The sequence below is a fragment of the Engystomops pustulosus genome, chromosome 5 (assembly GCF_040894005.1).
Source record: "Engystomops pustulosus chromosome 5, aEngPut4.maternal, whole genome shotgun sequence".
Taxonomy (NCBI): domain Eukaryota; kingdom Metazoa; phylum Chordata; class Amphibia; order Anura; family Leptodactylidae; genus Engystomops; species Engystomops pustulosus.
Window position 1 is genome coordinate 5,921,419 of NC_092415.1, and position 26,383 is coordinate 5,947,801.

At 45.9% G+C, this 26,383-nt stretch overlaps 1 protein-coding gene across 6 annotated transcripts in view; it reads right to left on the bottom strand.

Moving 5' to 3' along the window:
* ADGRB1 (adhesion G protein-coupled receptor B1) overlaps window positions 1-26,383 on the bottom strand; it is a 460,553-nt gene that overhangs the window by 191,467 nt on the left and 242,703 nt on the right. For all 6 annotated transcript variants that reach the window (XM_072151085.1, XM_072151084.1, XM_072151082.1 and 3 more), the window contains exons 5-10: window positions 20,813-20,977; window positions 9,627-9,791; window positions 8,721-8,885; window positions 6,800-6,964; window positions 4,713-4,814; window positions 1,693-1,799 (exon numbers count right to left, since the gene is read on the bottom strand). In XM_072151085.1, coding sequence (XP_072007186.1) covers window positions 1,693-1,799; window positions 4,713-4,814; window positions 6,800-6,964; window positions 8,721-8,885; window positions 9,627-9,791; window positions 20,813-20,977 — 869 coding nt within the window. The remainder of the gene's footprint in view (window positions 1-1,692; window positions 1,800-4,712; window positions 4,815-6,799; window positions 6,965-8,720; window positions 8,886-9,626; window positions 9,792-20,812; window positions 20,978-26,383) is intronic.

Genomic DNA, 26,383 nt, shown 5'->3' on the forward strand with positions numbered 1-26,383 from the left:
TGTCAGGACACGCCCCCAGTGCACTTGGAGAAGCTACAACCCTAAAATATAAATTCATATTTCACAGTCCTGCTTCTACTAACAACATACACAAAGATCCGATTACACATCTCTCCAGGGACAATACATAACACTGGCTGCAGAGAGCACAGAGCACAGCAGTGTAAGGACACACCCCCAGTGAACTCGGAAAAGATACAATACTTCAATATAAATCAATTTTTATAGTCCCTCTGCTACTTCTATAACATATCTTTACAGGGACAATACTGGCTGCAGAGAGCAGAGAGCACAGCAGTGTCAGTACACACCCCCAGTGCACTTGGAAAAGATACAATACTTTAATATAAATCAATATTTATAGTCCTGCAGCTACTAACAACATACACAAAGGTCTGATTACACATCTCTCCAGGGACAATACATAACACTGGCTGCAGAGAGTACAGAGCACAGCAGTGTGAGGTCTAATTACACATCTCTCCAGGGACAATACATAACACTGGCTGCAGAGAGCACAGAGCACAGCAGTGTGAGGTCTGATTACACATCTCTCCAGGGACAATACATAACACTGGCTGCAGAGAGCACAGAGCACAGCAGTGTGAGGTCTGATTACACATGTCTCCAGGGACAATACATAACACTGGCTGCAGAGAGCACAGAGCACAGCAGTGTGAGGTCTGATTACACATCTCTCCAGGGACAGTACATGACACTGGCTGCACAGAGCACAGAGCACAGCAGTGTGAGGTCTGATTACACATCTCTCCAGGGACAATACATAACACTGGCTGCAGAGAACACTGAGCACAGCAGTGTGAGGTCTGATTACACATCTCTCCAGGGACAATACATAACACTGGCTGCAGAGAGCACAGAGCACAGCAGTGTGGGGTCTGATTACACATCTCTCCAGGGACAATACATAACACTGGCTGCAGAGAGCACTGAGCACAGCAGTGTGAGGTCTGATTACACATCTCTCCAGGGACAATACCTAACACTGGCTGCAGAGAGCACAGAGCACAGCAGTGTGAGGTCTGATTACACATCTCTCCAGGGACAATACCTAACACTGGCTGCAGAGAGCACAGAGCACAGCAGTGTGAGGTCTGATTACACATCTCTCCAGAGACTATACCTAACACTGGCTGCAGTCTGCGTGGTCACAGGTACTGACAGGTTCCCTTTAAGTGACCTGCTGACGTCCCTTGTAATTGCAGAGAGCTGAAACGCGTCAGGCCCTGCACATTCCCGTACACTCACCCCAGGATGGATAATGTCTCTGGCTTTGTGTTCGCTGCGGGATTGTATAGAGATGGAAACCTAACGATCCCGCGCCTCTGCGTCCCCTCCCTCCCCTAATACCGGATTTTACAGCTTAGGTCTCATTTAGCAAGAAAAAGAGGCGAAAAAAAAGCTAAACGCGTCGTAGAAAGGTGAGCGCCATTCAGGAGGGAATGATGGCGGCTCGCTGTGCACGTAATAATACGAATCACAAAAGCACTTAAACCATTGCGCTCCCCCGGATGCCTTGTACACAGAGACGCCACCGCCCCGCATTACAGCGCCAGCAGCTCCACGCGTTTCACAGGAAAAAAGGAAAAAAAAAGTCAAAAAAGAACAAACTGAATTAAACCATAAATAATAAGACTGCGAGGAGACGCCAAAGAGTCCTTTTTCTCTTACCATCTGCTGAATATTCCGGTAGTCAAGGGAGACACACTTGATGTACGTCGCAGCCTCCCAGTACGCCTCCCCCACCTCGTCCAGAACGCACCTACGGAGAATGAGTCCTGCAAGCAAGCAACAGGGTGCAATGAGGGATCCCCAAAACCAAGCAGATACCCCCCCAAAATCACTCACAGTCCCCTGAAAGGGAAGGGACTATCTGCTCCTGGGAAAGTTGGGAAGAGTCTGTGATCCCAAACTCATATATTGTAACTATTTGTTCATGAACTTCAGACTGATACATTGTAACAAACCATCGAGAAGGGAAAGAATAAGTTACAGGTTCTCCTTTCCTGTGACATTTGTGTGAATTTGGATTCAGTTTTTTGGGAGCTGTCCCACTGTCCCCAGCGGCTGTGAGAATGTCCCGTGCTGTCCCGCAATGTTATGGTCTCAAGGCTCATACTCCAGCATACTAGGGGTGCAGAGCCGAGACCAGGACCAGCTCCTGCTGCCGCCTCTCTATTTAAAGAAATAGAGTGGGGCAATGGGCATGGTTGGAAGGTTAGCAATGCACCTAAGGCTGGAGTCACTGTACACAGGAGGAGGGGGATGTCAGACTACATCGGACTCCATTATACCATACAGATAAGCTGGAGTCACTGTACACAGGAGGAGGGGGATATCAGACTACATCGGCCTCCATTATACCATACAGATAAGCTCTGGAGTCATTGTACACAGGAGATGGAGGGGGATGTCAGACTACATCGGACTCCATTATACTATGCAGATAAGCTCTGGAGTCACTGTACACAGGAGAAGGAGGGGGATGTCAGACTACCCCGGACTAGATTATACTATGCAGATAAGCTGGAGTCACTGTACACAGGAGAAGGAGGGGGATGTCAGACTACCCAAGACTCCATTATACTATGCAGATAAGCTGGAGTCACTGTACACAGGAGAAGGAGGGGGATGTCAGACTACATCGGACTCCATTATACTATGCAGATAAGCTGGAGTCACTGTACACAGGAGAAGGAGGGGGATGTCAGACTACATCAGACTCCATTACACTATGTATATAAGCTGGAGTCACTGTACACAGGAGATGGAGGGGGATGTCAGACTACATCGGACTCCATTATACTATGCAGATAAGCTCTGGAGTCACTGTACACAGGAGAAGGAGGGGGATGTCAGACTACTCCGGACTCCATTATACTATGCAGATAAGCTGGAGTCACTGTACACAGGAGAAGGAGGGGGATGTCAGACTACATCGGACTCCATTATACTATGCAGATAAGCTGGAGTCACTGTACACAGGAGAAGGAGGGGGATGTCAGACTACATCGGACTCCATTATACTATGCAGATAAGCTGGAGTCACTGTACACAGGAGAAGAAGGGGGATGTCAGACTACCCCGGACTCCATTATAATATGCAGATAAGGCTGGAGTCACTGTACACAGGAGAAGGAGGGGGTGTCAGACTACATCGGACTCCATTATACTATGCAGATAAGGCAGGAGTCACTGTACACAGGAGAAGGAGGGGGATGTCAGACTACCCCGGACTCCATTATACTATGCAGATAAGCTGGAGTCACTGTACACAGGAGAAGGAGGGGGATGTCAGACTACCCCGGACTCCATTATACTATGCAGATAAGCTGGAGTCACTGTACACAGGAGAAGGAGGTGGATGTCAGACTACCCCGGACTCCATTATACTATGCAGATAAGCTGGAGTCACTGTACACAGGAGAAGGAGGGGGATGTCAGACTACCCCGGACTCCATTATACTATGCAGATAAGCTGGAGTCACTGTACACAGGAGAAGGAGGGGGATGTCAGACTACCCCGGACTCCATTATACTATGCAGATAAGCTGGAGTCACTGTACACAGGAGAAGGAGGTGGATGTCAGACTACCCCGGACTCCATTATACTATGCAGATAAGCTGGAGTCACTGTACACAGGAGAAGGAGGGGGATGTCAGACTACCCCGGACTCCATTATACTATGCAGATAAGCTGGAGTCACTGTACACAGGAGAAGGAGGAGGATGTCAGACTACATCGGACTCCATTATACTATGCAGATAAGGCAGGAGTCACTGTACACAGGAGAAGGAGGGGGATGTCAGACTACCCCGGACTCCATTATACTATGCAGATAAGCTGGAGTCACTGTACACAGGAGAAGGAGGGGGATGTCAGACTACCCCGGACTCCATTATACTATGCAGATAAGCTGGAGTCACTGTACACAGGAGAAGGAGGTGGATGTCAGACTACCCCGGACTCCATTATACTATGCAGATAAGCTGGAGTCACTGTACACAGGAGAAGGAGGGGGATGTCAGACTACCCCGGACTCCATTATACTATGCAGATAAGCTGGAGTCACTGTACACAGGAGAAGGAGGAGGATGTCAGACTACATCGGACTCCATTATACTATGCAGATAAGCTGGTGTCACTGTACACAGGAGAAGGAGGAGGATGTCAGACTACCCCGGACTCCATTATACTATGCAGATAAGGCAGGAGTCACTGTACACAGGAGAAGGAGGGGGATGTCAGACTACCCCGGACTCCATTATACTATGCAGATAAGCTGGAGTCACTGTACACAGGAGAAGGAGGGGGATGTCAGACTACCCCGGACTCCATTATACTATGCAGATAAGCTGGAGTCACTGTACACAGGAGAAGGAGGTGGATGTCAGACTACCCCGGACTCCATTATACTATGCAGATAAGCTGGAGTCACTGTACACAGGAGAAGGAGGGGGATGTCAGACTACCCCGGACTCCATTATACTATGCAGATAAGCTGGAGTCACTGTACACAGGAGAAGGAGGAGGATGTCAGACTACATCGGACTCCATTATACTATGCAGATAAGCTGGTGTCACTGTACACAGGAGAAGGAGGAGGATGTCAGACTATAGAATCCTATAGATAGTAAACTCAGTGATGATGTCAGGACGCCACATCCACCATCGGCCGCGTGGTCCTTACCTGTGGCATTTCGGGGGCACCGGACCTCAGCCGTTTCTCCCGCGGTGGTTTCTTGCCAGACGGCGGTGGCGTAATTTTCCTCGGGACAGATCTCGTGCGGCTCTGAGAAGACAGAGAGATTCTTGTTAAAGGTCAATCCTATTTGCCGTTATATTTTGCGGATTTTTCCGGCGCGGTGTAGGAGGGATGATTAACTTTCTACTGGCAGAGGGAAGGAACCCACATTAAAAATAGAGGAAAAAGGTAACAACGTGCCAGATTGTGTCATCTGCTCGTGATTAAACGCCTCTCCCCCGGCAAACTCATTAGCTGCGAGTCCACAGAGTTACTGACAATAATTCACAGGATGACCCGGGCAGGTGCCGCCATCACATCCACGAAACGTCCTCCGGTCCTGAAATACTCTGTGCTGCTGGCAGACCCCACTCTGTAACTCTCACTATCTCTGGTACATGCAACCATGTCCTCACTAACATCATCACATTGATGAATATAAGTCCTGGTATAAGATCAATACACTCAAATGTCACCACAAGACCAGAATACTGATATGCTGAAATACTCTGTGCTGCAGGGGATTCTTCTACAATTCAAAATATGTGAGACTTGTAGAGGACAGATACTGAAGTCAAAGTACTGGAGAACCTTACATATCCCTACTGCTTAAAGGGAACCTGTCACCAGGGACCTCATTTTCAGTAAAGACGGGTTACAGAAGTCCATGACACCTGCAGAGCACATCTGTCTTTCTGCCTTTTCTAAGCATTTGCATTACAATATAATTGTGTGTTATAATTTACCTTGCAACCTGACAGAATCCTCTGTGTAGTCCCAGGGGTTGGGCTTTGGTTTGGATGCATTTTTTAAAAACAACATGTGACTTGTCTGAGCTGCTCACTACTCAGCTCTCAGCCCCCACCTTTGTGCTACTGCACAGCTCCTCCCCCCTGCTCCTTCACAGAGGTCACAGACTGGAGAGCTGACATCAGTGGGAGAGGGAGGAGCTGTATATCTAAACCTATCGTCTGTGGAACTGTCTGCTGAGCTGTTTGTCTAATCCTATCATGTGTGATACTGCCTGCCCATGTGTATCTAAGCCTATCATGTGTGATACTGGCTGCCCATGTGTATCTAAGCCTATCATGTGTGATACAGTCTGTTGAGTTGTGTATCTAATACCATCATGTGTGATACTGTCTTCTGAGCTGTGTATCTAATCCTATCCTGTGTGATACTGTCTGCTGAGCTGTGTATCTAATCCTATCCTGTGTGATACTGCTTGCTGAGCTGTGCATCTAATCCTATCCTGTGTGATACTGTCTGCTGAGCTGTGTATCTAATCCTAACCTGTGTGATACTGTCTGCTGAGCTGTGTATCTAATCCTATCCTGTGTGATACTGCTTGCTGAGCTGTGCATCTAATCCTATCCTGTGTGATACTGTCTGCTGAGCTGTGTATCTAATCCTATCCTGTGTGATACAGTCTGCTGAGCTGTGTATCTAATCCTATCCTGTGTGATACTGTCTGCTGAGCTGTGTATCTAATCCTATCCTGTGTGATACTGTCTGCTGAGCTGTGTATCTAATCCTATCCTGTGTGATACTGTCTGCTGAGCTGTGTATCTAATCCTATCCTGTGTGATACTCTCTGCTGAGCTGTGTATCTAATCCTATGCTGTGTGATACTGTCTGCTGGGCTGTGTATCTAATCCTATCCTGTGTGATACAGTCTGCTGAGCTGTGTATCTAATCATATCCTGTATGATACATTCTGCTGGGCTGTGTATCTAATCCTATCCTGTGTGATACTCTCTGCTGAGCAGTGTATCTAATCCTATGCTGTGTGATACTGTCTGCTGAGCTGTGTATCTAATCCCATCCTGTGTGATACTGGCTGCTGAGCTGTGTATCTAATCCTATCCTGTGTGATACTGTCTGCTGAGCTGTGTATCTAATCCTAACCTGTGTGATACTGTCTGCTGACCTGTGTATCTAATCCTATCCTGTGTGATACTGACTGCTGAGCGGTGTATCTGATCCTATGCTGTGTGATACTGTCTGTATCTCAGCGTGGGTTATGCTATTACCTGGACACTTCTTCTCGTTACACGGTTTGCTCTCCTCTGATTGGCCGGCGCAGGGTTCTCCATCGTTGAAGGGTCCGTGGCACCTGCGCTCCCTCTTCTGCACCCCTCCATCACAGGTGCTGCTGCAGCCCCCCCACGGCCCCCACTGCTCCCAAATTCCATCAACTAGAAGGGATAGAAAACCATCATCACTCCGGATCCTTCACTGATTATTATAATAATTCTGAATTAAATTTTATAATCAAATAACGACCAAAGTTGCAACTAAAATCCCTCGTTACAATGTTACAAGACGTCGGCTCTCTGGTGGGAAACTCCAATGTAGCAGCTGAGAGTGCAGGGACCTGGTGCAGGACCACATCCCCCACTATTCATCCTCTATACACACCACATCAGGGAGGGGTCTGGGGTCTGGATACAGGGGTTCAAATTAGGGTTTTGGGGTATAAATACAGATTTGCTGTGGGATTTACAGAAAGGAAGATCCTAGGTCTAAACCAAAAGGTATCAAGTATGGGCTCTGGGGATCTGGTCTGGGTCTGTATACAGAAAGATCTGGTTTGGGGTCTGTATATAGTGTGATCTGGGGTCTGTATATAGAGTGATCTGGGGTCTTTATACAGAAAGAGTTGGTCTGGGGTCTGCATACAGGAAGATGTGGTATGGGGTCTGTATATAGAGTGATCTGGTCTGGGGTCTGTATACAGGAAGATCTGGTCTGGGGTCTGCATACAGGAAGATGTGGTATGGGGTCTGTATATAGAGTGATCTGGTCTGGGGTCTGTATACAGGATGATCTGGGGTCTGTATACAGGAAGATCTGGTCTGGGGTCTGTATATAGAGTGATCTGGGGTCTGTATACAAGAAGATCTGGTTTGACATCTGTATATAGTGTGATATAGGGTCTGTATATAGGAAGATCTGGTCTGAGGTCTGTATATAGAGTGATCCGGGGTCTGTATATAGGAAGATCTGGTCTGAGGTCTGTATATAGAGTGATCTGGGGTCTGTATATAGGAAGATCTGGTCTGGGGTCTGTATATAGGAAGATCTGTTCTGTGGTCTGTATACAGGAGTATCTGGTCTGGGCTCTGTATATAGAGTGATCTAAGGTCTGTATATAGGAAGATCTGGTCTGGGGTCTGTATATAGAGTGATCTAAGGTCTGTATATAGGAAGATCTGGTCTGGGGTCTGTATATAGAGTGATCTGGGGTCTGTATACAGGAAGATCTGGTCTGGGGTCTGTATATAGAGTGATCAGGGGTCTGTATATAGAGTGATCTGGGGTCTGTATATAGAGTGATCTGGGGTCTGTATATAGGGTGATCTGGGGTCTGTATACAGGAAGATCTGGTCTGGGGTCTGTATATAGAGTGATCTGGGGTCTGTATACAGGAAGATCTGGTCTGGGGTCTGTATATAAGGTGATCTGGGGTCTGTATACAGGAAGATCTGGTCTGGGGTCTGTATATAGAGTGATCTGGGGTCTGTATACAGGAAGATCTGGTCTGGGGTCTGTATATAGAGTGATCTGGGGTCTGTATATAGAGTGATCTGGGGTCTGTATATAGAGTGATCTGGGGTCTGTATATAGAGTGATCTGGGGTCTGCATATAGAGTGATCTGGGGTCTGTATAGAGAGTGGTCTGGGGTCTGTATATAGAGTGATCTGGGGTCTGTATACAGGAAGATCTGGTCTGGGGTCTGTATATAGAGTGATCTGGGGTCTGTATACAGGAAGATCTGGTCTGGGGTCTGTATCTTTATCTCGATGGTCTGGTACTGGGTGTGTGCACTGGATATCCATCCCCCTACATATAGTAATTATTTGTGTCCCTCCGCTTTCCCTATGAAGGTGTTGGTTCTATGATCTATCGTTTTCATATGGATCTTCGTTTTTGGGCTTTTTAACTCTTACCTGGACACTGGGTGAGAAAGCAGTCTCTAGAGTCGGACCAGACGCCCTGGCACTCCAAGCCTCCGTACGACGGCCCGTTACACTCCCGGATCCTCCTCTGCGTCCCGTTAGCACAAGTGGCGGAGCAGACGCTCCAGCTGGACCACTCATTCCAGTGACCGTCAACTGGCGGGAGACATCAGCAGTTACCACCTCACCGTGTAGCAGAGCTGAATGAGTCAGTAAGGACTGGATGGCTCCTGCACTACTAGGACCATTATCAGTAATGCTACAATCTTACTCACAGGAACATCACATTGTACCAAAGGCAAACTCAGCTCCACTACATCTGTAAAATGTACTTTTTTGCTTAGGTGACAAACTCAACTCAACTCAACTGAAACGCCCTCGCCTCTCCTTCACCTGAGGAAATTGCTTTCCACCTGTCACATTGTGACCAATCCCCTGGCTGTAACTTCCGCACATTTCTGACTCTGCTACATGTGACCCATTTAAGTTGGTTGAGTTTTTGTTGGACCCACTTCATCAGAATATGGCTAAACATGACAAAACCAGCACTGCTTCATCTGCACCACTGAGCTCTGCCTTATATGACAAACTCAGACGTGCTACATCACCGAGACATTCAGCGTTATTAGATCTGTCTATCTGGTCTCCGCTAGACGTGACATCAGCTTTTTACATCTGTCAGATACGGCAGCGAAGTCACTTCATCTGATTAGCTGTTACACACCCAAAAAACTGAGATCTATTATAGTAGACAAATCTTGCTCTGCTACATATAACAGTCTGGGCTACACAAAAAAACCTCACTCTTTCTATATTGGACCATATGAGCCCAGGACACACTCAACTCTGCTACATCTGCATAGCAGGGGAAATCCATGGAAGTGTTGCTCTAGTCACCTGGACACAAGGCGATGTTACAGAACTTATTCTGTTTATCTGGTCCTTTGCATTGTTCTCCCCCGTATTGAGGTGGGCTGCAGGTTCGGGTTCGGTCCCTGAAGCCCCTTCCACAGGTCGATGAGCAGAGACTCCATGGTGACCACTCATCCCACGTACCGTGCACTGTGGGGACACAGAAGATACATTGTAACACAGGGTCGTGAGGTATGAGATGTCATGTGATATGGAATCCCAAAATATTTGTACTTACTGTAACCTCACACAACTTCCAGCTGCTTCTATCCCCTTAATCCCTGTGAGATGTGGGCACAATATGGTGGAGAATGCGGGCACAATATGATGGAGAATGCGGGCACAATATGGTGGAGAATGCGGGCACAATAAATATCAGCAACATTTTTTGTATTACATAAATTATACATTCATACGGTATCAGGATTCAATATATTGGCAATTAACTAAAGGAAGTCACTATTGATGACTCATCTCTAGGATTAGCCTTTAATACTTGATGGGCTGTATCCAATCCGATCAGATGTTTAATAATTGGCAAACACAGGAACTGGAGCCAGAAGCAGGGACACTCTGCCCCTGTGGATAGTGGATGAATGTATTTTAAACACAAAATAAACTAAAATTATTTATGAATAATATAAAGATAAAAATGTAATATATAAACACAAAGGTAAATAAGTGCAGTGGGCACCCTTGCTAAACCCTCTAGGTATCTAATATATTGGTTCCTGTCATCCCATCGTCATCCCAATGAATCTTGTCTCATTTTCTGTGACTTTATCCCCCACATGTCTCTTGATCCAGACATAAAGCTACATAGTATCAGACACCTCAGCTACTGCACCAGCCATGTAGGCAGTGGATATACTCTCCACCCTACATGGAGGCAGTGGGCACCCCCTATCTCCTTAATCTCTCCATCCTACATGCAAGCAGTGGGCACCCCCTATCTCCTTAACCTCTTTACCCTACATGCAGCCAGTGGGCATTTCCCTTAGCCTCTATGTCCTCCATGCCAGGCAGTGGGCACCTTCTCCACATCTCAGCCTCTGCACCCTCCATGCAGGCAGTGAACACCCTTAGCCTCTCCAGTGGGCACCCCCTTTGCCTCTTTTCCTCCATTATCACAGTGGGAACCCCCACCTCCTTAGCCTCTATGTCCTCCATGCCAGGCAGTGGCCAACTTCTCCACATCCCGGCCTCTGCACCCTCCATGCAGGTAGTGGACACCCTTAGCCTCTCCAGTGGGCACCCCCTTTGCCTCTCTTCCTCCATTATCGCAGTGGGCACCCCCACCTCCTTAGCCTCTATATCCTCCATGCCAGGCAGTGGGCACCTTCTCCACATCTCAGCCTCTGCACCCCCATGCAGGTAGTGGGCACCTTCTCCACATCTCAGCCTCTGCACCCTCCATGCAGGCAGTGGGCACCTTCTCCACATCTCAGCCTCTGCACCCTCCATGCAGGCAGTGGGCACCTTCTCCACACCTCAGCCTCTGCACCCTCCATGCAGGCAGTGGGCACCTTCTCCACATCTCAGCCTCTGCACCCTCCATGCAGGCAGTGGGCACCTTCTCCACATCTCAGCCTCTGCACCCTCCATGCAGGCAGTGGGCACCCTTAGCCTCTCCAGTGGGCACCCCCTTTGCCTCTCTTCCTCCATTATCACAGTGGGCACCCCCACCCCCTTAGCCTCTATGTCCTTCATGCCAGGCAGTGGGCATCCTTCTCCACACCTCAGCCTCTGCACCCTCCATGCAGGTGGTGGTACCTCCCCTCTTCCCGCCTCATCTTATCCGTCCTCCATGCCAGGCAGTGGGCATCCTTCTCCAGCTACAAGTGTCACCATGACAACCCTTCCTTTTTGGAATTACTATGTAAATATATACCAGTAATAACATTGTTCCCCGGGAAGGTGTAGCCGTGAGACGTAATTGAAAGCCTCATCAAATATTCACATATTTAGTGCTTACAACTTAATGTAAAATACCGCCATGCTCCGTAATTATAAACTTCTAGAGGAATTCAGAATTTAATATAAGCCACAAATAACTTGTGCAATGTTCCCCAGCGTGAGAGGAGAACTGGAGATGAAATAATGTCTGCCGAGTCGCCGGGGACACGGATAAGGGCGGCTCTGCTCCCTGCACTGTACGGGCAACGTGAGAGTAAGGAAAAAAACGTATTACTGTAAAAAAATAAAAAGTTATATAATAAAACAACATGTCAACTGAATAAATAAGCGTAGAATCATATACAAAATAAATGAATACTAATTATTACTAAATTAGATGAGTAAATCAGCAAATTAAATGAAGACATAACAATAAGCACAAACTACATGTCTATATATAAGATACAAACTCAACCCTGAAACAAAAACAAAAAAAAAGTGTCCAATAAAATTTCCTTGGTTAAAAAAATAAAAAATTAGGAGCTAATATTAGCCCATTAGATATGCAAGAATGTAGAATATTATCTCTCTCTCTTTCATCTCAGTGTGTAGTAGGTGTTAGCACTACCATCGCTATGTGTACAGTCTCCTCCCCTGCATAGTTATCAGTACAGTCTCCTCCCCTGCATAGTTATCAGTACAGTCTCCCCCCCTGCATAGTTGTCTGTACAGTCTCCTCCCCTGCATAGTTATCTGTACAGTCTCCTCCCCTGCATAGTTATCTGTACAGTCTCCTCCCCTGCATAGTTATTTGTACAGTCGCCTCCCCTGCATAGTTATCTGTACAGTCTCCTCCCCTGCATAGTTATTTGTACAGTCGCCTCCCCTGCATAGTTATCTGTACAGTCTCCTCCCCTGCATAGTTATCTGTACAGTCTCCTCCCCTGCATAGTTATCTGTACAGTCTCCTCCCCTGCATAGTTATTTGTACAGTCGCCTCCCCTGCGTAGTTGTATGTACAGTCTCTTCCTCTGTATAGTTATCTATACATTCCCCACCCCTGCATAGTTATCGCTACAGTTTCATCCCCTGCATAGTTATCGCTACAGTTTCATCCCCTGCATAGTTATCTGTACAGTCTCCTCCCCTGCACAGTTATCTGTACAGTCTCCTCCCCTGCATAGTTATCTGTACAGTCTCCTCCCCTGCATAGTTATCTGTACAGTCTCCTCCCCTGCATAGTTATCTGTACAGTCTCCTCCCCTGCATAGTTGTATGTACAGTCTCCTCCCCTGCATAGTTATCGGTACAGTCTCCTCCCCTGCATAGTTATCTGTACAGTCTCCTCCCCTGCATAGTTATCTGTACAGTCTCCTCCCCTGCATAGTTATCTGTACAGTCGCCTACCCTGCATAATTATCTGTACAGTCTACTCCCCTGCATAGTTATCTATACATTCCCCACCCCTGCAAAGTTATCTGTACAGTCTCCTCCCCTGCATAATTATATGTACAGTCTCCTCCCCTGCACAGTTATCTGTACAGTCTCCTCCCCTGCATAGTTATCTGAATAAAATAGTCTGAACAAAAGGCAAAGGTCACGATACCTGTAACAATGATCAGAGTCACAAGTTCTATGGACCATGGATCTAAGAAGAACTGTATAACCAGCACCCTAGTAAGGATGGGCAGAAGTCTTATGTGTCTCAGAGCCGCGGCCTCAAAGGTGATTGGGCCAGAAATCAGATCCAGACAACACAGGAGGCAAGTGAGTTGCCTGTCAATCACAAAGGCTTAACCAATGATGAACCAGAGTTAAAGGGAACCTGTCACCAGGAGAGCCATTTTTAGCACTCCCCCAGTCCCCACAGAGCATAGTACATACACTGCCAAAGTGTTTTTGTATAAAAATAGGTTTTACAGAAAAAAAGATCTGTTATATTGTACCTTTCATTAGCATCTGCTGTGTGACTAGGCAGTTGCCCAATGGGAGTGACTGGAAAGGAGCAGTCCCCCCCCCACCCTTGGGAAACATGTGACCTTTACAAATATATGAATAACTCCCCACACTCGGGATTGGTTGTAGAGGAGCAGGGGGCGTCGCCAAGCCCAGTGATGGGTGTTTTCATATATTTGAAAAAGTCACATGGAGAAGCTGTTTCCCAAGGGTGGGGGGGAACTGCTCCTTTCCGGCCCCTCCCAAAAGGCAACTGCCTAGTCACACAGCAGATGCTAATGAAAGGTACAATATAACATCTTTTTTTCTGTAAAACCAATTTTTTTTATACAAAAACACTTTGGCAGTGTATGTACTATGCTCTGTGGGGACTGGGGGAGCGCTAAAAATGTGTCTCCTGGTGACAGGTTCCCTTTAATGCTACAGGAGGTGGGTATTGTGCTAATCAGTTCAGAAAGCACTGCAAGCCTAAACCCGCGTTCACACAATCCCCCCTCCTCAGCCGCACACCACAGATAGAGGGTGATGCAGACATTGCATTTTTATAACACAGATCTCAGTACTGCAGGCCAGCATCTGTCCGAACTTCTGCTGTTATAGAGGTGGTCACCCTGGCTGAGCATCATTGGCCAATCAGCACCTGGATGCTACTTACTTATCTCCCATGGAAGTGGAAAGGATGGTAATAAATATGGACCCGGTTGTGCATTGTTCTTTATCTGAGGTTGGAATTACCAAATTTTAAGACCTTCTAAGGACAAGATTTGTATTTTTATTAATATTATGTATAATGTTTAATTTATTATTATTATTATTATTATTATTATTATTATTATTATATCCTGATACATAAAACAGTAGAATACAAAGTGAGGGAACTGTCTATTTCTAATGACTGATAAGATACTGTGTAAGGAGAGACCAAGGGTTAATCTATGGAGGATTAGAGACTAATAATGTAATTATCACCACATAGGATCAATGGCCTCAGAGCAGTGGGGGGACAATAGGCTGATGACCACACGAGGCATGAGGCACACGCTGCCCCATTGTGATAAGATAACCATCAGTGGGCTGAATACAGGAGATAAGTGACCCCTCAGCCAAAGCAATCAGGAGGAGGTCACCGGGGCAGACGGGAGGATACGGAAGAGCCGAGTCAATGGGGAGGACAGTGATGGCTGCAAAACTATGGAGGAGACGTCTATTCACTGCAAAACTAATCATATCTATGGGGAAAAGTATGTGCACCCCAAATGTCATCACCACAGGTCGCAGGACCAGGGAGCAGCTTCTCCCCCAGATCCACAATCTTTTGGATGCTTCCACTGATGACCACAGGGAGTAAAGAAAATCCGTCCAATGAAATCCCTCCCCAGATGCATTGGGGGTCATTTATTATCGCTATGTCAATTCAAACTGAAATCTGGAGTAATTCCATCCCCCCCTTGTGCTGTATTCATTCAGTTCATGAAGTGAACTGTTTTTAATCCAACAGTTTTTCAACACTTTTTATTTTTTTACGTTTTTGTGGCACAATTTTTGGCGCACGAGTACAGCAGCTAAAAGAAGGTCCAGGGGGTTCTATTTCCCCTTCATGAATGCGGAGACAGTAACTAACTTTTGGTTTTTGCACCAAATCATTAATCCCTTGTGCCAAAAAATGAAATGAAAAATTATAGCACGTTACGTGCACCCAAATTAGTAATTGCCCCCCCCTGTACTAATATAATCTAATTTACATTGCTACTTCTGTACATATCAGTAACACAGAGTAACTTAAATACAATGTAGCAACAAATGTTTCCTATTTTTATAGGATGGGGGACACCCTTCTGATTGGTGGGGGTCCCAGCAGCCATCATTTCCAAATTTATACTCTAAGAGAGTCCTGTATATTGCGTCACACATTGCTATTTCTGACAGTCTCATAGACATTGAACAGAGTGTCCGGGGAACCCCCAACCTGTTGCTCCATTAAGTGGGGGGGGGGGGGGGGCTCCATGACTATTGGGACCTCTACAGGTCAGATCATTAACCCTTATCCTGTGAATAGTACATAGGACCTCCCCTAAGGTTTAGTGCTGCAGTGTTCTGTATGTTCCCATCTCAGGTATTTGCATCCAACATGAGAATAATTCATCTCCTTCCCTCTGAGGAGCTCGGACGTTGTGGAAATTCCCATCAAGGTTAGTAGGAATTACTAAGTTTCCTTACGTCACCTCTATGGGAGTCATGGGAAGGGCGCAGGGCGTCCGTGTATGGCTGACGCATCCTACAACCTCTACAACAGAGTATAATAATAGTAGCAGCGCAGTTACATAACCGGCCCATAGGGGGCGCTGGAGACTGGAGGAAATATCATGATATAGATCTATGAGTGGGGACTATATAGTATAAAACAGTATATAGTTTGTCTTCTCCTTGGCTCAGGAGCTTACAGTTCACAATACATCCCTAATAAGGCGTTTGGCTCATTTTATGTAACAAAATGTAACATTTTCTGAAATGTTACTTTTCCCAGAAATACTATAAATCCATGATTGTACGTCCTGAAGTCAGGACACAGATAGAGCCGGGACAGAACTGAGCAGATGTACTGATGCAGAAGCCTGGGAAAGCTGGGTGAGGATCATCACAATACAAACCATCACTGACACATGACTTTTCTAGAAGGGGATACAAATCATTTCCAAATGTAAAAGGAGTGTCAGGGCGACCCCTCCTGTCCATGTGCCCCATTCTACTGTTCTACATTACCCCAGCTCAGAACCCCCTGTATGACCCTGAAGGAGTGTAACTAAGTATAGACTAAGCCCATCCATGCATTACATTCATCTAATTGGTCAGGGTGTAATACTGCGCCTGACCAGTAGTGGTCACTGTAGGGTAGGATCACGTCGATCACTTTTGATCTATGAGGCAGTTCCTGTATAATGTGATGTAATTAGCTCTAATCTATGGAGAAACTCCACAGCAAATATCCACTCACTATACAGCACCCCCAGAGGATAAATGGAGTATTACACCATCCTTTATAAAAGCTTCCAGCTACCCATGTAGTGTAATACACCGATGGGTAGACCCTTTAAAGTCTGATCACCGGAGGGCCAGAGTCTACATCAGACTTCCCCTTTAAGGATCAATATAAACTTGCAGCTTTTAGAAGGGGTGGGATGACATCACCAGAGTCACCTTGCTGCCTCTGTACGGTACATAGTGTTGTTCTGATGTGGAGTGAAGGTCAGTGTGAGCCCTTACATACACACGTGTGATGGATCGCCACCTGAATTAACATCCCTTTTATAAGTCTCCGGTGAGATCTGCCGTCACCCAGGATCCAAGATGGAATTGGAGCGTTCAAGGTCACCGTTCATTACGTTTCCCGTCTTGTCAGTCTTTTGCTCAGTCTTGGCACCGGATCCATCTCATTATCATCGAGTGAAGATTTTCATTTGTTTTCGATGACTGACTGATACATTGTAACGAGCCAAAGCTCCGATGCAGCTATGGGCTGTAGCGAGGGGTTCACTTTATGGCAGCTGCAATGAATGGGGTTCAAAGGGCGGAAAAGAGTCTCCAGAATAGAATGGAGAACTGCCCCAGAAATGGCTGATAACAGAGAGTAATAGATTGTATCCCCCCCCCCCCCCCAGTACAGTCTCCTCTCCCCGGGGTGTAATGGCTGATAACAGAGAGTAATAGATTGTATCCCCCCCTGTACAGTCTCCTCTCCCCGGGATGTAATGGCTGATAACAGAGAGTAATAGATTGTATCCCCCCTGTACAGTCTCCTCTCCCCGGGATGTAATGGCTGATAACAGAGAGTAATAGATTGTATCCCCCCCCTGTACAGTCTCCTCTCCCCGGGGTGTAATGGCTGATAACAGAGAGTAATAGATTGTATCCTCCCCTGTACAGTCTCCTCTCCCCGGGGTGCTATGGCTGATAACAGAGAGCAATAGATTGTATCCCCCCTGTACAGTCTCCTCTCCCCGGGATGTAATGGCTGATAACAGAGAGCAATAGATTGTATCCCCCTGTATAGTCTCCTCTCTCCGGGAAGGTAATGGCTGATAACAGAGAGTAATAGATTGTATCCTCCTGTACAGTCTCCTCTCCCCGGGATGTAATGGCTGATAACAGAGAGTAATAGATTGTATCCCCCCTGTACAGTCTCCTCTCCCCGGGATGTAATGGCTGATAACAGAGAGTAATAGATTGTATCCCCCTGTACAGTCTCCTCTCCCCGGGGTGTAATGGCTGATAACAGAGAGTAATAGATTGTATCCTCCCCTGTACAGTCTCCTCTCCCCGGGGTGTAATGGCTGATAACAGAGAGTAATAGATTGTATCCCCCCTGTACAGTCTCCTCTCCCCGGGATGTAATGGCTGATAACAGAGAGTAATAGATTGTATCCCCCTGTACAATCTCCTCTCCCCGGGGTGTAATGGCTGATAACAGAGAGTAATAGATTGTATCCCCCCTGTACAGTCTCCTCTCCCCGGGATGTAATGGCTGATAACAGAGAGTAATAGATTGTATCCCCCCTGTACAGTCTCCTCTCCCCGGGATGTAATGGCTGATAACAGAGAGTAATAGATTGTATCCCCCTGTACAGTCTCCTCTCCCCGGGGTGTAATGGCTGATAACAGAGAGTAATAGATTGTATACCTCCTGTACAGTCTTCTCTCCCGGGGTGTAATGGCTGATAACAGAGAGTAATAGATTGTATCCCCCTGTACAGTCTCCTCTCCCCGGGGTGTAATGGCTGATAACAGAGAGTAATAGATTGTATCCCCCCTGTACAGTCTCCTCTCCCCGGGGTGTAATGGCTGATAACAGAGAGTAATAGATTGTATCCCCCCCTGTACAGTCTCCTCTCCCCGGGATGTAATGGCTGATAACAGAGAGTAATAGATTGTATCCCCCCCTGTACAGTCTCCTCTCCCCGGGGTGTAAGGACTAATAACAGAGAGTAATAGATTGTATCCCCCTGTACAGTCTCCTCTCCCCGGGGTGTAATGGCTGATAACAGAGAGTAATAGATTGTATACCTCCTGTACAGTCTTCTCTCCCCGGGGTGTAATGGCTGATAACAGAGAGTAATAGATTGTATCCCCCCCCCCCAGTACAGTCTCCTCTCCCCGGGGTGTAATGGCTGATAACAGAGAGTAATAGATTGTATCCCCCCCTGTACAGTCTCCTCTCCCCGGGATGTAATGGCTGATAACAGAGAGTAATAGATTGTATCCCCCCTGTACAGTCTCCTCTCCCCGGGATGTAATGGCTGATAACAGAGAGTAATAGATTGTATCCCCCCTGTACAGTCTCCTCTCCCCGGGATGTAATGGCTGATAACAGAGAGTAATAGATTGTATCCCCCCTGTACAATCTCCTCTCCCCGGGATGTAATGGCTGATAACAGAGAGTAATAGATTGTATCCCCCTGTACAGTCTCCTCTCCCCGGGATGTAATGGCTGATAACAGAGAGTAATAGATTGTATCCCCCCTGTACAGTCTCCTCTCCCCGGGATTTAATGGCTGATAACAGAGAGTAAAAGATTGTATCCCCCCCTGTACAGTCTCCTCTCCCCGGGATGTAATGGCTGATAACAGAGAGTAATAGATTGTATCCCCCCTGTAAAGTCTCCTCTCCCCGGGGTGTAATGGCTGATAACAGAGAGTAATAGATTGTATTCCCCCTGTACAGTCTCCTCCCCCCAGGGTGTAATGGCTGATAACAGAGAGTAATAGATTGTATCCCCCTGTACAGTCTCCTCTCCCCGGGATGTAATGGCTGATAACAGAGAGTAATAGATTGTATCCCCACCTGTAATGTCTCCTCTCCCCGGGGTGTAATGGCTGATAACAGAGAGTAATAGATTGTATCCCCCCCCCTGTACAGTCTCCTCTCCCCGGGATGTAATGGCTGATAACAGAGAGTAATAGATTGTATCCCCCTGTACAGTCTCCTCTCCCCGGGATGTAATGGCTGATAACAGAGAGTAATAGATTGTATTCCCCCCTGTACTGTCTTCTCTCCCCGGGATGTAATGGCTGATAACAGAGAGTAATAGATTGTATCCTCCCTGTACAGTCTCCTCTCCCCTGGATGTAATGGCTGATAACAGAGAGTAATAGATTGTATCCCCCCCTGTACAGTCTCCTCTCCCCGGGGTGTAATGGCTGATAACAGAGAGTAATAGATTGTATCCCCCCTGTACAGTCTCCTCTCCCCGGGGTGTAATGGCTGATAACAGAGAGTAATAGATTGTATCCCCCCCTGTACAGTCTCCTCTCCCCGGGATGTAATGGCTGATAACAGAGAGTAATAGATTGTATCCCCCCCTGTACAGTCTCCTCTCCCCGGGATGTAATGGCTGATAACAGAGAGTAATAGATTGTATCCCCCTGTACAGTCTCCTCTCCCCGGGGTGTAATGGCTGATAACAGAGAGTAATAGATTGTATCCCCCCTGTACAGTCTCCTCTCCCCGGGATGTAATGGCTGATAACAGAGAGTAATAGATTGTATCCCCCCTGTACAGTCTCCTCTCCCCGGGATGTAATGGCTGATAACAGAGAGTAATAGATTGTATCCCCCCTGTACAGTCTCCTCTCCCCGGGGTGTAATGGCTGATAACAGAGAGTAATAGATTGTATCCCCCCTGTACAGTCTCCTCTCCCCGGGATGTAATGGCTGATAACAGAGAGTAATAGATTGTATCCCCCCCTGTACAGTCTCCTCTCCCCGGGATGTAATGGCTGATAACAGAGAGTAATAGATTGTATCCCCCTGTACAGTCTCCTCTCCCCGGGATGTAATGGCTGATAACAGAGAGTAATAGATTGTATCCCCCCCTGTACAGTCTCCTCTCCCCGGGGTGTAATGGCTGATAACAGAGAGTAATAGATTGTATCCCCCCCTGTACAGTCTCCTCTCCCCGGGATGTAATGGCTGATAACAGAGAGTGATAGTTTCTTCCCCCCTGTACAGTCTCCTCTCCCCGGGATGTAATGGCTGATAACAGAGAGTAATAGATTGTATCCCCCCTGTACAGTCTCCTCTCCCCGGGGTGTAATGGCTGATAACAGAGAGTAATAGATTGTATCCCCCCCCCCTGTACAGTCTCCTCTCCCCGGGATGTAATGGCTGATAACAGAGAGTAATAGATTGTATCCCCCCTGTACAGTCTCCTCCCCCGGGGGTGTAATGGCTGATAACAGAGAGTAATAGATTGTATCCCCCTGTACAGTCTCCTCTCCCCGGGGTGTAGTGGCTGATAACAGAGAGTAATAGTTTCTGCCCCCCTACCTGGACACACGGCTGAGTTGTTGCAGGGCTTGTGCTCCTTCAGGGGTCCGCTACAATGTGTACTGTACGAGGAGGAGACGCAGAATCGGGTCCTGGATTTCATGCCCTCCCCGCAGGTGGCGGAGCAGACACTCCAGGGGGACCACTCCTCAGCCGCGGGGTCTCCTGAAATACACAGAACAGAGATGAGACGTCACCCAGGAGCTGGAATCATAATTCTGCTGAGCGTCACCTGGAATCTGCCCATAGAAAATGTGCAGCGAGCAAAATGGAGACATAATAATAATAATAATAATAATAATATAGCGCAATGTCACCCGCCAGAGGAGAGCGGCGCAACACCGGATCTGTGATGAGTTCCTGCCTCTTATTTATCACTTCACTTAAGGCGCAATGTTAGATTCGGGCACTTACATGTGATCCTCCTACAAGCTCCTCTCTGCTTCTCTCCTGCAACCCAGCATGAGAATGACCCCCACAGCAGCACCCAGGTGTGTGACACCCTGCACCCAGTGACCTCCTCAGCAGTGGCTTCTCCTGGAGGGGACCCCCCAGTGCTGGTCTCCTGCTGCACCCCTGTAATTCTGCACAGTATCCTCCTCAGACACCAGTGTGGTCACCCTGCTACACGGGACACTTCTCTGTCCTGTATGCAGCTCCCACTCACTTCTCTTCTATCCTGCTACACGGGGGACACTTCTCTGTCCTGTCTGCAGCTCCACTCGCTTCTCTTCTATCCTGCTACATGGGGACACTTCTCTTCACTCACTTCTGTTCTATCCTGCTACATGGGGACACTTCTCTGTACTGTCTGCAGCTCCACTCACTTCTCTTCTATCCTGCTACACGGGGACACTTCTCTGTACTGTCTCCCCCCATTCACTTCTCTCCTTCTACATGGGGGACACTTATTTGTCCTGTCTGCAGCTCCCACTCACTTCTCTTCTATCCTGCTACACGGGGGACACTTATTTGTCCTGTCTGCAGCTCCACTCACTTCTCTTCTATCCTTCTACACGGGGCACTTCTCTGTCCTGTCTGCAGCTTCTACTAGCTTCTCTTCTCTCCTGCTCTTAGTTGCTCATTTTGCAGATTGTTTGTTTGTTTGTAAATAGAAGGTCATGAACTGTAAACAGAGGCTGCAGGTGGTGTCTGTAGTATCTGTACTAGTATCTGTAGTGTCTGCTGAGCTCTGCTGCTGGGGATAAGCTGCTCTACACAGGAGCTCAGTGAGCTCCTATCTCTATCTATCTATCTATCTCCTATCTATCTCCTATCTATCTCATATCTCTATCTATCTATCTATCTATCTATTATCTATCTAATATATATATATCTCCTATCTATCTATCTATCTATCTATCTATCTATCTCCTATCTATCTATCTATCTATCTCCTATCTATCTATCTCATATCTATCTATCTATCTATTTCATATCTATCTATCTATCTATCTCCTATCTATCTATCTATCTATCTATCTCCTATCTATCTATCTATCTCCTATCTATCTATCTATCTCATATCTATCTATCTATCTCTCTATCTCCTATCTATCTCTCTATCTATCTATCTCCTATCTATCTATCTCCTATCTATCTATCTCTCTATCTATCTATCTCTCTATCTATCTCATATCTATCTATCCATCTATCTCATATCTATCTATCTATCTATCTCTCTATCTATCTCTCTATCTATCTCATATCTATCTCTCTATCTATCTATCTATTTATCTATCTATCTCCTATCTATCTATCTATCTATCTATCTCCTATCCATCTATCTCCTATCTATCTATCTATCTATCTATCTATCTCCTATCTATCTATCTATCTATCTCCTATCTATCTATCATCTATCCATCCATCCTCCCTCCCTTTGCAGCCGTTCCTCAGTCCTGTAAGTGACTCCTCATCCACTTTCCCTTTCTTTTCCCTTCTCCCGCGTCCCCCAGCTGGGGTTCGGCTCCTCCTGAGTGCGGAGACGTCTTGGCGGTCAGTAAAGCGCTAGCTCAGCTGTTCAGGACGGAGGAGTGATGGTCCTGTGGATCCCAGCTGTGCTCTGTGCTCTGTGCAGTGATGTATGGGCTGCGGTTAGGTGCAGGGGAGACGCTCTGCAGGTGGCGCCCCACCCCCCTCCCCCACTGACATGGAGGAAGGAGAAGAGAGAAGTCTCTGAGATGATTATCCCCCAGGTACCAGCAGCTTCAGGTCACTGGAAGGAAGAAACTTCCGGATACATAGATTATTCTAGAAAGAATCTGGCGTATGTGATAAGGTAATAGATGAGGAGGCGCTGCAGCAGCTGTGGACTACCAGACCCCGGGACTGATGATGAATCTCCAGGACCTGGAGCCATCACTATGATATACCGCAGAGCATTGCACATAATCCACAGGGGAAATGTATGTAGGGGAGTCCTCCGATGGGGGTGCAGAACCTCAGCCGTATATGTAGAGCCAGATTATAGATATATAATCATCTATACTACAGTAATACCGTCCCTATAATCCTTCATGCATCACCACATAATGCTCCAATAATACCACCACAACCTGCATAATGCTGCTATACAAAGAGCAACATGCAAAGCAGCAGTGGTAAAATAATACAGTTACACACTATACCGCATCAAATAATACCGCTACATACTGCTACTGCATCATATAATACCGCTACATACTGCTACTGCATCATATAATACTGCTACATACTGCTACTGCATCATATAATACCGCTACATACTTCTATTGTATCATATAATACTGCTACATACTGCTACTGCATCAAATAATACCGCCACATACTGCTACTGCATCATATAATACCGCTACATACTTCTATTGTATCATATAATACCGCTACCTACTGCTACTGCATCATATAATACCGCTACATACTTCTATTGTATCATATAATACCGCTACATACTTCTATTGTATCATATAATACCGCTACCTACTGCTACTGCATCATATAATACCGCTACATACTTCTATTGTATCATATAATACCGCTACCTACTGCTACTGCATCATATAATACCGCTACATACTGCTACTGCATCATATAATACCGCTACATACTGCTACTGCATCATATAATACTACTACATACTTCTATTGTATCATATAATACCGCTACATACTGCTACTGCATCATATAATACCGCTACATACTGCTACTGAATCATATAATACCGCTACATACTGCTACTGCGTCATATAATACAGCTACATACTGCTACTGCATCATATAATACAGAAATACAGCTACACACTATACCACATCAAATAATACCGCTACATACTGCTACTGCATCATATAATACTGCTACATACTGCTACTGCATCATATAATACCGCTACATACTTCTATTGTATCATATAATACCGCTACATACTTCTATTGTATCATATAATACCGCTACATACTTCTATTGTATCATATAATACCGCTACATACTTCTATTGTATCATATAATACAGAAATAATACAGCTACACACTATACTGCATCAAATAATATTGCTACATACTACTACTGCATCATATAAATTACTTAATCACTGTGCTGTACTCATACATGTGCACTGTATGACACCATTACTTATACCCTGTGCTGTTCTCATACAGGTGCACTGTATGACACCATTACTTATACCCTGTGCTGTACTCATACATTTGCACTGTGTGTCACCATTACTTATACACTGTGCTGTACTCATACATGTGCACTGTATGACACCATTACTTATACACTGTGCTGTACTCATACATGTGCACTGTATGACAACATTACTTATACACTGTGCTGTACTCATACATGAGCACTGTATGACAACATTACTTATACACTGTGCTGTACTCATACATGTGCACTGTATGACACCATTACTTATACACTGTGCTGTACTCATACATGTGCACTGTATGACAACATTACTTATACACTGTGCTGTACTCATACATGTGCACTGTATGACACCATTACTTATACACTGTGCTGTACTCATACATGTGCACTGTATGGCACCATTACTTATACACTGTGCTGTACTCATACATGTGCACTGTATGGCAACATTACTTATACACTGTGCTGTACTCATACATGAGCACTGTATGACAACATTACTTATACACTGTGCTGTACTCATACATGTGCACTGTATGACACCATTACTTATACACTGTGCTGTACTCATACATGTGCACTGTATGGCACCATTACTTATACACTGTGCTGTACTCATACATGTGCACTGTATGGCACAATTACTTATACACTGTGCTGTACTCATACATGTGCACTGTATGGCACCATTACTTATACACTGTGCTGTACTCATACATGTGCACTGTATGGCACAATTACTTATACACTGTGCTGTACTCATACATGTGCACTGTATGGCACCATTACTTATACACTGTGCTGTACTCATACATGTGCACTGTATGGCACCATTACTTATACACTGTGCTGTACTCATACATGTGCACTGTATGACACCATTACTTATAGACTGTGCTGCACTCATACATGTGCACTGTATGACACCATTACTTATACACTGTGCTGTACTCATACATGTGCACTGTATGACACCATTACTTATACACTGTGCTGTACTCATACATGTGCACTGTATGACACCATTACTTATAGACTGTGCTGTACTCATACATGTGCACTGTATGGCACCATTACTTATACACTGGGCTGTACTCATACATGTGCACTGTATGTCACCATTACTTATACACTGTGCTGTACTCATACATGTGCACTGTATGATATCATTACTTATACACTGGGCTGTACTCATACATGTGCACTGCATGACACCATTACTTATACACTGTGCTGCACTCATACATGTGCACTGTATGTCACCATTACTTATACACTGTGCTGTACTCATACATGTGCACTGTATGTCACCATTACTTATACCCTGTGCTGTTCTCATACATGTGCACTGTATGACCCCATTACTTATAGACTGTGCTGTACTCATACATGTGCACTGTATGGCACCATTACTTATACACTGGGCTGTACTCATACATGTGCACTGTATGTCACCATTACTTATACACTGTGCTGTACTCATACATGTGCACTGTATGATACCATTACTTATACACTGTGCTGCACTCATACATGTGCACTGTATGTCACCATTACTTATACACTGTGCTGTACTCATACATGTGCACTGTATGTCACCATTACTTATACACTGTGCTGTACTCATACATGTGCACTGCATGACACCATTACTTATACACTGTGCTGCACTCATACATGTGCACTGCATGACACCATTACTTATACACTGTGCTGCACTCATACATGTGCACTGTATGGCACCATTACTTATACACTGGGCTGTACTCATACATGTGCACTGTATGTCACCATTACTTATACACTGTGCTGCACTCATACATGTGCACTGTATGACACCATTACTTATACACTGTGCTGTACTCATACATGTGCACTGTATGACACCATTACTTATACACTGTGCTGTACTCATACATGTGCACTGTATGTC